General features: G+C 41.6%; 1 protein-coding gene across 20 annotated transcripts in view; it reads right to left on the reverse strand.

Moving 5' to 3' along the window:
• The window catches only part of LOC115596343 (dystonin-like), a 118,665-nt gene that overhangs the window by 5,953 nt on the left and 100,543 nt on the right, over window positions 1-12,169 (reverse strand). For 12 of the 20 annotated variants that reach the window (XM_030441333.1, XM_030441330.1, XM_030441332.1 and 9 more), the window contains 19 exons: window positions 11,603-11,731; window positions 10,932-11,102; window positions 8,845-9,000; window positions 8,242-8,448; window positions 7,847-7,966; window positions 7,083-7,252; window positions 6,828-6,987; window positions 5,963-6,157; window positions 5,751-5,879; window positions 5,305-5,448; window positions 4,915-5,103; window positions 4,647-4,776; window positions 4,305-4,468; window positions 3,706-3,868; window positions 3,461-3,615; window positions 3,300-3,374; window positions 3,074-3,091; window positions 2,132-2,248; window positions 55-172 (listed from right to left, as the gene is read on the reverse strand). In XM_030441333.1, the coding sequence (XP_030297193.1) occupies window positions 55-172; window positions 2,132-2,248; window positions 3,074-3,091; window positions 3,300-3,374; window positions 3,461-3,615; window positions 3,706-3,868; window positions 4,305-4,468; window positions 4,647-4,776; window positions 4,915-5,103; window positions 5,305-5,448; window positions 5,751-5,879; window positions 5,963-6,157; window positions 6,828-6,987; window positions 7,083-7,252; window positions 7,847-7,966; window positions 8,242-8,448; window positions 8,845-9,000; window positions 10,932-11,102; window positions 11,603-11,731 (2,710 nt within the window). The remainder of the gene's footprint in view (window positions 1-54; window positions 173-2,131; window positions 2,249-3,073; window positions 3,092-3,299; window positions 3,375-3,460; window positions 3,616-3,705; window positions 3,869-4,304; window positions 4,469-4,646; window positions 4,777-4,914; window positions 5,104-5,304; window positions 5,449-5,750; window positions 5,880-5,962; window positions 6,158-6,827; window positions 6,988-7,082; window positions 7,253-7,846; window positions 7,967-8,241; window positions 8,449-8,844; window positions 9,001-10,931; window positions 11,103-11,602; window positions 11,732-12,169) is intronic. The other 8 variants (XM_030441351.1, XM_030441350.1, XM_030441347.1 and 5 more) reach the window with 1 other exon arrangement.

Raw genomic sequence — 12,169 nt, forward strand, 5'->3', positions numbered from 1 at the left:
TTTTCAGTATTCAGCCCTGTCTTGTGCCTTCCTGTGGTGAACTCTTGAACTCACCTCGACAGGGGTCGTTCTTCACCAAGAACTCATCCAGGGCCATCCAGCCTCCGCCCACTCGCACCATCACAGTGCTGCGTAAAATCCGTACAAGACGAAGCTGCTGAGAGTCTCCAAACTGCGGGGGGACGGGGGAGGGAAACAGAGAAGACGTGTGAAAACACTGACCCGTATGAGCGCTCACTAAAGGCTACAAGCTGTGCAACACTGGAAACCATCCTGGTTTGGAGAATCATGTTTATCCAATTAATTGATTCATTATTTATTTTTTGGTGGAATTAGACACCATTGATTTAAATACATATATACCATGCAAAATTTAAACAGGTCCTTTGGGATTTCCTCGATTTGTGATTTCGTTTCCATGTTGCACAGGTTTACACAAAACAGGATTGTTAAAAATAAAAAAACAACAAACAAAAGAGAAAACATAAAATTTTAGTTTTCATTCTCAGAGACACGAATTACACGAAAGTCAATCCAACTGGTTTTTACTATTAGAATGTGCTGGAGTATGTTTACTATTTTGATTCCTAAATGAATATATAAGTTCTTTAAAGCAACACTTTTGAGCTTTGAACACTCAGTCACTTTTTTCCCTAAAACTAACCTTTTTCCTGAAACGGCTTCAAAATCATTTTAATGGTACAGTGTCCAGTAATAGTGTGAATGGCGTCTCCGTCTCAGCCACTCCGCCCGGCCATCACTAGTTTCTGCACTATAACTTCAGTGAGAGGGTAGGATCACACTTAAAATTTCTCTATACCTTGTGAACACACAATCATTTGATGTTGAGCCTGACTCATTTATTATAAAATGATCAGCTAGTATTGCATTGTTGCACTATGTTGGTGTGTGTGTGTGATTTTGTCCAATTAGAAACAAAATCACTAAATAGAATGCGGAAAAACCTTTTTATTCATTATTAATTAACAGTGCCTTTCTTCACATAGTGTTTTTTGAATTTAGAGGACCTCAAAGGTGCAGTGAGTACGATTATGTGGCATCTAGAGGTTGCATATTGCAACCAACTGAATACACCTCACCTCACCCTCACTTGGTGGCTGATAAAAACCGGAAAACCTTCTACCTAAAGTAACAACATGGTTCTTGGTTTCAGGAGATAATGCACTAAAAAAAACACAATTGTTATATTTAATTCTGCACATAATATTCCTAAATCCTAGAAAACTGGCTAATATATGGCTGATAAAATAGTATAATTAGATTTTATTCTGAAATAGCAGAATCAGCCCTGAAACTATAATGACAGTCAGGCTCTTACAGATAATTTAATTTCATCTCCTGTATTTTATTTTACAGACGCACAGCACAGTTTTAAATTCTACTAATTTCAGCTAACTTGTTGTTTCAGGTTGTAACAGTGTCTGTCAGCAGTTTGCTGCCATTACTGCAGGTTAAGCCTGTGAAAAAAACACAACTGAAGGCATCTTATTACACCACCAGGGGGCACTGGTGTATAATAATTTGCCTTCGTCTCACCAACCACACATACCAAACATTAAGAACACTGAGCATGTTATGGATGTGAATGGTTTATGAGGTGACGGGGGACAAAAGTCAGCCAGTTGGATGTGACCATGAGCATTAGCACGAAGACATCATTCACAATCACAGCCGCATGCTTTTCTGTCAACGAAAACAATTGCACATCATGATCAGGCAGGGACAAACAGCAATCTCCTGCAATCGGGCACTCTGTTACACTTTTTTTCTACAACTACGACTCAAAAATACTCGGGATGCATTTGACACGGATGCAGATCCAATGCAGCTAGTTCCAATGACACACTGAGAACAACATGAGGAATGGTTCAGATCGGTTCTGTCTAATCCACCACAGTGTGACACGCAGACATGACCAAACACTGATGACCCTCCGCTTAAGTGCCTACTATCTTATATGATATCTCTTTAACTGGTACAGAATCTTGCACTTGTATGATTTAAGAATGATTTAATGCCACTGGTGAATTTAGTGATCAAATACATTAAAGGTGATGATGATCTGGAGGAAAAAAGAGGCACAAGACACATCTTAAGAATAACCATTTACCAGAATACAGCTTTCCAAAACCGCAACGTGTAGGTGGGGGGTAAGATTTTGATTTTCCCTGTTTGCTATTGTCTCATCGCCGATTAAGGAGTCATGTAAGCAGTGAACCAGACCAAACTGTCAAAAGAATGATTTCAATTCATTTGTTGTGTGAGACATGAATACAATCTAGTTCATAAACCACCACTACAGTCCCTGTCCCCTCTTACTAACACAACCCATTCTTAATCTAAATCCAACAAGCTGCACAAAGCACATGTGGCATATGAACCCATATCAGCAATGAATTTTTAAATTGCAACATGCACTTGGTCAAGACATGTTAACTCAGTAGGTACAATGAAAATACAAGTATTCATTGAAATCATCAAGGCTGCCCGACTATGAAAGTAACAGTTACACAAAAGTATGTCAGCCAATGTTGAGGTAAATCATTCCCATGATACTGAAGCACCAAAAGGCAAGCACACAGAAAGCATTATTTTCCAAACTGCCCAGCAGATGAATTTATGCCCATGGACCAATAGAAATATGGGCTGAAATGGTGCTAGCACTTTAAAATTGTAATGTCTGAAACTCAAAAGCAGACACTTAAACATTTAATACACTCATTATCACCTGGAGTTTTAAAACAAAACAGAACAATAAGAAAAACCCTATTAAACCTAAAGACACTGGGCATTTAATGATTCTTTCGTTAGTCGTTTTAAATCAGCTACCATAAAATTGTAGGATTTAAAAACACATCTCAGGCCAGTGTTCCTTAAGGGTTAAATCAAATGGCCGTGGATCTTTATTTCTACTTCTGAGTTTCAGTGTGTAAACATCAGCCAGGAATCTGGGCAGAGAGTGTTAACTGGAAAACAAACATGGTAAATGAAAAAGGTTTGATAAGGCACCGAACAAAAAGGTTAATAAACAGAAGAGGACTTTCACATGTACCTGGTTTCCAAGGTAGAACTGGAGATGAAGAACAATAAAAAATATACAAAGTTAGAGTTTGTAGCATGCTTTGAACTTTTCTGACAGCACATTCAGCACCTACCTTCCACTGGATTTTTCCATGAAAGTATAGTATTTCAAACAGTAATTTGAATCATGGCAACGCTTGTGTTTGTTGAAACGTACTTCAATAAAAATGAGTGTAACAGGTTGAAATGTTGCTTACCCGGTATTTGTTGGCACCGATTTGCTCCACTTGGAATCGTTTTGGACATTTGCATTTCGCTACTTGACGTGTAACCTAAAGAAAGAGGACAATTTATCGTACCACAGTTCCTGAAATATGTTTCCAGATGTAGAAATTCTGGGCTTGAGAGTTTGTGTCACCTCATCCTCAATTTTGTCAGCATCTGTCAGTGGTTTGTAAGCGTCCTTGTTGGGATGAAGAGCTGCCACAAACTCATAGTAGTCGATGTAGCCGTCACCGTCTCTGTCAAATATGTCTGCCACAGCGCTCATCTCCAGACGACTGGTGGGGAATTCTATAGAATTGCCGATTAGAGTTAGAAAACAAGCATTTTGTAGGCTGGCAAAACACTGTACAGTTGTAAGTTTGTGTGTTTAAAACTTACTGGAGGAGAGAATGCCTTCTATAAACTCCTGTCGGGTCACCTTGCCATCTTGATCTTTGTCAATGCGGCGGAAGAAGTCCATGACGCGAGACTTTTTATGGTTCATCCAGCGCATGTAGCGCTTCCGCCACACATCGAAGTCAAAGTTGGCAAATTCTTTCAGCTGCACAGAAAATATAAATGGTTGATTTAAATAACCAGAAAAGCAAGACAACAAGACATTATGGTAAATACAACAAATCTTTCCAAACACATGAGAAGGTACCATCCAACTATCCAGTGGACCACACATTAGTTACCAGGCAAGCTTACTTTTTTCTTTTGTTGAGGTAGATAAAGAATAAATGCTAAAAGTATTTTTTCTTCACTAAGATGTTATTCAATATATTTTTTGATCAAATTTCTAAATATATTCAAAACCAAGCCATGTTTGCACAGTTCAGCTTTGTTTATAAGGTTTGACGTAATGACTTTATCAAGATACTCTTCAAACCGGCATCATTATTAAATTATTTATTGTTTAGATGTTGATATTGATCAATATGGAAAATATATATTTTCCACCCAGCCATACTGAGAGCAGATTTCTGCTTGATTACCTCCTCCAGCCTGTCCATGGCATCATTGAGCTTCCTCCTTCTGTCCAGAGCCAGCAGCCACACGTGTTGCCACTTGGTGACCAGCAGGTTAACCCGAGGGTTCTTGGTCTCAATGGGAGCTTGTGTTGCTGACGCATACATGGTTTGTGTGGGAGAGCGTTTTCCTGTGAGGGAAAGACAAACACCTTTACCATGCAATCAGGAGGAAGAGATTAACAATGACATCATTCCAGGTGCTAAAATGGACAAGATGAGGATGTCGCGTCACCCTGCAGTGAATCAACACTGGGCCAGATGGCTGGGGTCACGCTCCATGAGGGGTAATAATTGTGGGATACATACTTCCTGTTCTTCCTTTGCCAAGCACGGGGATCTGAGACTGGTTTGGGGGCTCCATGGCAGCTTTTCTTTTGTGTGTCTTGGTGATTTTGTCAACATCGGGTTGCTTCCTGGTCATTTCCTCCATGAATGCCTGCAAGGGAAAACAAGTATAATTCCTGTTCAGTCAACAGCTATAATCAGATAAGCAGTTTAATTTAGATCGGAGCAGAATGCTTCCTCACTTGAAGAAAAACAATATAGATTACTTTTATCTGCAGTTTTTCCTTACCTGGTGTTCTGCTATGAGGCTTTTGACCTCCTCGATCTCCTGCGGCAGCACCTCCTTGTCCTTATCGTTGAGGTTGGTCTCAGCCCACTGCAGCCATGTGAGCAGATTCTCCAGCAGCTCCTGAATGGCTAACAGCTCAGTGAGGGCCGTGGCCAGTCGCTGCTGGTGCTGCCTGGCCCAAGCCTGCACCTGTAACGGTTACATGACACACCTCAGTCATACTATACAGAGGCAAAGCAATTTCATTTACAAGTGTTTAGCTAAAACCACAGTCCAAAAAACATAACATAATCGCTGCAGCTTGAATCATCCAAACTGTGTAGTTCAGTCATACCTGTGGCTATGACAGAGCTGAAAGGCATGTATGCAGGCATGCAGCTGTGAACTGACCTCTTCGAACCGGGCCTTAATGATGGTGTTCCAGTGTTTGATGGTCGTGATAGAGTCTGGATGGCAGATGGTCAGAATAGCCTCTCCCATACTGGTTGCTTTATTTAGAGCCACTCGCTTTTCCTCCAGTTTCTTCATGAACTCCTTAAAAGTAGCAAATGGAAAGATATAAAAGATATAAAATTGGATTGTTTTCAGGGAACATAAAATTGAAGCATTCAATGCTGGAGCAAGGCAGAGCAATTTCAGTTAGATGAAATCATAGTTGAAAAAAGAATCTATAATGCTGCATATTTGGCCTAGAAGAAGACAGGCTGCAATCACAGAATCGATGTCTTAACTGTTGAACATGCCGGCATGTTCAACCAAGACTGTCAAACTATGACGTTGAATTATAAACTTAAAGTTTAGCACAAGAATAAAAAAACATTCTTTGTATTTCTTGCCTTGTGTTGTTCGATAAGCGCCTGCAGAGCCTCCTCATCATCAGGCAGGGTGCCATGGAAACGCAAACTCTGCTCTGCCTCGGCCAGCCACTCCAGCAGGATGTGAACAGTCGAGTGAAACTCCTCAGCCTGCAGTCAGAGGACATCAGTCAGACTCACACAGACAGTTTTTTTACCGTTCTATCTAACGACCACAGCGGACACTATGGTACCTGACACAGCGCCTGCTCCAGCCGGGCCTGTTTGGACACAGAGAGGTTGCACACCGTCTCCCAGCGAGTGCTCAGCTCCTGCATCTGGACTTTGACCCAGGACGAGTCATCGTGGCTGCTCTCAATCAGCTCCTTGGCTGAGCGTTTGAGGGCCTGAACGCTTACCGTCCTCTTTCCCAGCTCTTTCTGGAAAACCTGCAGGTACCAGTCAGCAAAAGAAACAGTCAAACATCACAAAATAAGCTATTTTTTTCACTCACGCCAAGAGGAAGCACAAATAAGATTAGGGTTTTTCCGGAGCATTGTAACATTAATGTGTAAGATGTGAGTCAGATTTGGTAATTATCATAATGACAGGATCAGTGTAATACTTCAATTAAAATTTAAATAAAACAAAAGGCAATTTTTCTTGTTGCTTACAAAATACAATGCTTAACTTCAACAGCGTCACAGCTGTTGGTGCAACAAAAACAAGATTACTGTGTTGCTGATGCAGCGCAGTTATTATGAATAATAACACTGGAAATGAGCAAACATGACAGCATCAGTTTTCCAGACATCTCTGCTGGACAGAAAACTTCAAAGATCTCAGAGCAGAAAGGTACCACAATAGTGGTTCTTTTGTTGTTTGAATTGATAGTCCAACCCTGCCGTGGTTTAAGTGTCCTTTGTTTGCTATTGTGATAAGTAACAATCAGTGCAGCAAGGAAAGGGTCGTGTCGATGCAGCAGTGAAAGCTTTTATGCTTTGGGTTTTGATGCTGCCTCTAAAGACTTTTCTGAAGACCAGCACTCATTTAGCAGGTCAACAGTGGATTCTTGTAGCTTTAAATCATGCTGTGGCGTGGTCTTGCTTTGTTTCCTACCTTGTGGTTGTCTATCAGGTTGAGAACCAGGTCTATGTCTCCATGTACCGGCTGGTCCTCAGCCAGCTGAGGTTCCACTCTGTACAGCCAGTCAATGAGAGCCTGGAGAGCGTCTGTAAACTGGCCGGAAAACAACAGGGCCTCCTCCAGCTTGTTTTGTCTGCAGAAGAACGCAAATTGTTACTGCTAGTGCATCAAGACGAGTAGTTGACGGGGGTTAAAAACGACAATAACTGTGGCGAGACGAATCCTTACCTTTCCACTGACTTGCCACAAACAGTGTCCCATCTGTCCCTCAGTTCGCTCAGCATGTCGTCCAGCTTCTGATTATCATCCTGAAGGGAGGTTTTATCTTTAAGGGCCCGCCCCGTTCGTGTCGTGGTGTCATACACTGAGTGCTTGCTGCCCACAGCTTTTTGGAACTCCTGTGGATTAAAAACATTTCAGCAAGGCCCATCGTCCAACCACTACTGCATTTATAACGAGCTGATTGCAGTCTAGTGTGGTGGATTTCTTCACAGTGAACCATCTCAGAGGATTTTTATTCCATTACCGTTGGCATGTCAGACAGCATCCTAATCTGTGTTTGTGTGTGTTTTTGTGATTAATAAGACAGTATTGTGTGATGGGAAACTAAAAAAAAAAAAAGGGGGTCAAAACTCAAGAGCCACTCCTCCACGGAGATTAAAAGTATCCAAAAGCAAGGTCACCCCTAAAACATTTGGTCCATCCCGGGATTATGATAGGATTAGCACAACATCCTAGCATAACACTGCTGGGACAACCAGAGGGGACTGGGTAGTCGGTAACTCGAGCAAATGCACGACTAATGCGTTCAGTAGATACTGTAATTCCCATAAATAGCTTTCACTACTGGGATTTCCTCCAACATTACACATTAAACATGGCGCTGTCTCATGATTCTGACATTGAGTTGTTTTCTAAATGAGACTGTGCTGTGGATGCTGTCAAAGGTCCCTCGTTATATTAACTTGCGTGATAAGATAATGCTCGGCCACCTTGTGCTGCGCCAGCTGTGTCTTGATTTTGTCCGGGTCGTTGGCAATTTCCACTTCTGAGTCCAAAGCCTTCTCAGATTCGTCCAGCCATTCCATCAGTTTATTCCAAGTTTCATGGAACTAATGAAGAACAAAGAAACAAACACATTGTTTCAGAAAGGTATGATTTCACTTGATTTATCGCTGAGTCCTGTTAAACGTTCAGATGATTAAGCTTTCAGGCCCGTGGAACAGAATAGAGGCCACACTAATGAAAAGGCTGTAATACGCCGCAGACAGAACAAGGAACAGGCTGCATATACTATTTCCACAGCGTTCCAATGATAATGAAAAGGCCCTAACAGCAGTTAACAATGCCTATTTCAAACCCAATTTAACATTTCACAGAACAGTACCTGTTTGGCTCTCTTCCTGGCGTCGTCCAGCAGACGGCCTCGCTCGACGGAGCGCTGCACCAGCTTCTCCCAGCGGCCCTGCACGCTGAGCAGCAGGTTCTTGATGAGGACCACATCCTGTTTCTGGCTGAAGTACTTCAAGTGTGTTCCTGTCTTGTCTAGTTCGATGATGTGGTCCCTGTGGGAGTTCACCTCTGTCACAAACATCTGGTGGAGAGATTGTTAGAGTAGGTGTTACTGTATTTAAAGGCAGCGACAGCGGAGGTAATTTAGTTCATGTGACTGATGTGGTAATGAGCTACGCACTGAATGACGAAACAGACGGAGTCATTAAGTCATTACTGGCTCGATGGCAAAGCCGAACAGCGAATTAGCAAATGCAAGCTCCTCTCTTTCAAATGAAACTGATATAATTTTCCACTCGCTAAAGAAATGACACAGCAGCTGGATAACAGCATGGAATTGTATAAAAATGCCTTCAGGGGAAAAGTAAAAGCAATCACGTAGACACACACATAAAAAAAAAAAAAAAAAAAATGTTCCATTTGTCATCAGCATTTAATTTCATCGCAGAGGTTATGTAACCCTCTAGACAAACATTACCTTATGCTCATCAATCTGAAACATGATGGTCTCCAGTATGAGCGAGGCGGGAGAAACCATGTTCAGTGTCTGCTCCGCTTGGGTTAACCAGTTGATGAAGTCCTGCAGCGAGTTGTGGAAATCTGTGGCCAGTGTCAAGGCTTCCTCTAGTTTCACCTATAAGACAAAGCATCATTGGATCCGGGAGCACAAACAATCTCGCTGTCTTTGTTACAACCCTAATAGGGCTGAAGGATATCGCGATTACGTCATGAGTCATGCCTTTCATTGCCACTGAGAAAAATATAAAAATATGATGTGAATTTTGCCGGAGTCTCTACCAAAAATAGCAATATCAAATAAAAGTGCAGCTCCTGAGATTTGGACATTGCACTTGGCCATATTGCAGTTTCGATAATATTTTGATTAATTGTCCAGCCCTGACCTGTACCACACCATACAGTGCTAAAAAAACAAACCGTTCGGTTGCTACAACACTAGACGATGAGGGAGGAAGAAAAAAAAAAACAATTACACTCCCGTTGTGCCAAACATGACCTCTATTTACACAGAGGAAGTTAACATCTCTGGAGAGGCGGATGGAGAGGCAGAGAGGGAGGTGATGAGCTTTTAATTGAATGAGCGAAACATCCTTTGCTGGAAAAAGATCCATTTGTTGGCTCGCCACATGACCGTAAAACGCTGTGTTAATGACATCGCAAACCTGATGAGAGCTGCGGGTATTAATGTGTTTCTCTCAGAAGCTGTGGGTCACGTTGAGGGTTTTGCTAAATATGGAACTGCATTTTTTTTCATATTTCTGGGGCTCAGCAACATGATCTTAAAATAACTATGATATGATATCTACTATGATATCTTAAGACTGTATCACGATGGACAATACAGAACTCAATATTTTGAAATCTCCTCTAAAGCACATCGTATTAGCATGAACGATGGGGCTACAAAATCAATAAATTTTTGTTATCCCATCTGAAAATTTGATGACCAACTGGTACTTTGCAGTAATGACTTGCAACTTAGTATATTTACTCAAGTGCTTTAAGGTGCAATATGTAAGAACTGGTTGCCTTTCAAATTCATACTCAAAACAGAAAAAGGGCAGCATATCAGCTAGTTTGAGGTATTGTTACCATTTTCTGCTCCTTCATACTTCAACTCCACTACATTTTTGAGGCAAATATTGTGCTTTTACTCCTTTACATGTATTTGCTATATTTGGTCAATAGTTACTTTGTAGATGACATGCTGCATCAGTGCCAAAGTAGCACATTTTTAAATTAATTTATTTCATCTGACTTTTTAAAAAAGAATAATGCTTTTTATAACACTGGCACTTTCAAAAAATATTAACCCATTGAGATTATTGATAAATAATCATCAGTAATGTGGATATAATGTCTAAGTGAGTAAAGGCGAATATTAGAACAACTACAGCAGAATTCTTTTGTTTTCTTAGATAAAAAAAAAGTGTATAGGAGTGTCACACTGCTGCAGGAGAGTCCTGGCTGGCAGCTGCAACCCTGTGCCGCTCTAAGATTTAGCAGACTCTGAATTCCTGGGAACAGGACCAAAGTAAATAGGAAGCAAAACGCTACAGCAAACTCTCCAGCAGCCACAATGAGGAGCTCCATATCTGGAGTGAGAGTGGTCGGGGAGGGATGATTTATTTTTTAGCTTTGTAGAATGATGACGTTTATTTACCGGAGCCACAAAAGTGAGAACCTGTTGTTCCAAAGGACAGGATTTCCCAAAAAACAACGACATGACTGATGAGCCTTTGTGATGGCTCATACATTAGCCGAAGCTCTTGTATTTATTTTACACTCTTGTCAAGTGTTCGCTATGGCAACACTTGAGACAAACCACTGTTGTTTCTCGCTGACTCATCCGCTGTGATCTACAGTGTAACCACATCCTGTGTGTCCTTGCCAGCACTCTGTAGTTGTAAGCCTCTAATCCCAGCGCCGATAATGAATGGTGTAAGGACAGAGTCATGGCTCAAGTGTCTGTCAGCGGGCTCTCACTGGGACTCGGAGCTCAAGTTGTGAATCATTAGGAGCAGCGTTGGTCGGCTGCTCGCATACCTTTCTCTCAGCGACTTTCCCCTGCACTGCTCCCCATTTGTCCTTCAGGTTGGCGAGGTCCTGCTCCGTGTTACTGTCTGGACCCTCGGGCGACACGGCGAGCAGCTGGTGACCCTTGTTCACCAGCTCCTGATACAGCTCCTCCTTGGCCTCGAAGGCAGAACACAACTCCTGCAAGACACAATGGCACGATGAGAGCAAACAGGCTACACTCCCGTTCGCTTTAGTTTTGGATGACAGTGTGAGAGTCTGCCGTGCCTGTAGTGATTGTGATGATTCTGTCAGTGCACTTTATTTTTATGTTAGGTCCAAAAATGGTGAAAGAACAAGCAGAGTATGAGCATAATGTTAGTAATCTGATAAAATTCCGTATTTGGTTCAATAAGATGTCACTGATGAAGGTTCTGCGGGGAGAGTTTGCTGTGAAAGTATCTTGAGTTTCTCCATCAGAGATAAGGAAAACAAAGGAAAACATTCCTAAATTCATTACAGTCTGACACGGCCCAATCAATTTGAAACACTTTAAAGGCTTCTTTTGTCTTTTTGCTGCAGTAGTGTATATCTGCAGTGTCACTTAATTTTCACACTTGAGATAAAACACAGAAAAGACACGGCCGTCTCCTCACGAGCCTGCCATCTGCATGCGGCCTCTCATATTGTTAAACACATACCAGATGGGCGTTAAGCTGCTCCCGGGCCGTGTCTGGTAAGCCTCCCACAGCCTTTGATGCCAACAGCTGACGCTCTGTGTCTTTCAGCCATTGCTGCATATCTTCTATCTCACCATGGAAACCTTGGGCCTGCAACACAATACAACCTGGGTCAGGACAAAAGGTGTCACACACACTCATTGTTTGCAACCTATGGTTCAGAGAAGAGGATGTCTGAGTTATTAATTCTTCGCATTCATTTAGATACCAAAACTGATCAGCTGTATAGATTAAAAAGCCTGAATTGTTATGAATATAAGCCCTTTTCTTCGTAAATCGCAAATATTGTTGGTTTTCTTTTAAACTTACTGTTTAAACTGAATTGATTAAATTTCTTTTGGCACTTTTAAAACCTCAGAATCTCATCTTTGAAAACCCACTCAGCCTCAGACAGATTTTGTGTTTTTGTAGAAATGTTTCAAACATTTCTTCATTATTTTGGCTTCTCATATCCCTCCTCACATCAAAATGTCAACAGTTATGAATAGAAACTCCACAGGATGCAGAAGAAACGAGGAGGGGGGGAGA

Source organism: Sparus aurata, chromosome 15 (assembly GCF_900880675.1).
Source record: "Sparus aurata chromosome 15, fSpaAur1.1, whole genome shotgun sequence".
Lineage (NCBI taxonomy): Eukaryota > Metazoa > Chordata > Actinopteri > Spariformes > Sparidae > Sparus > Sparus aurata.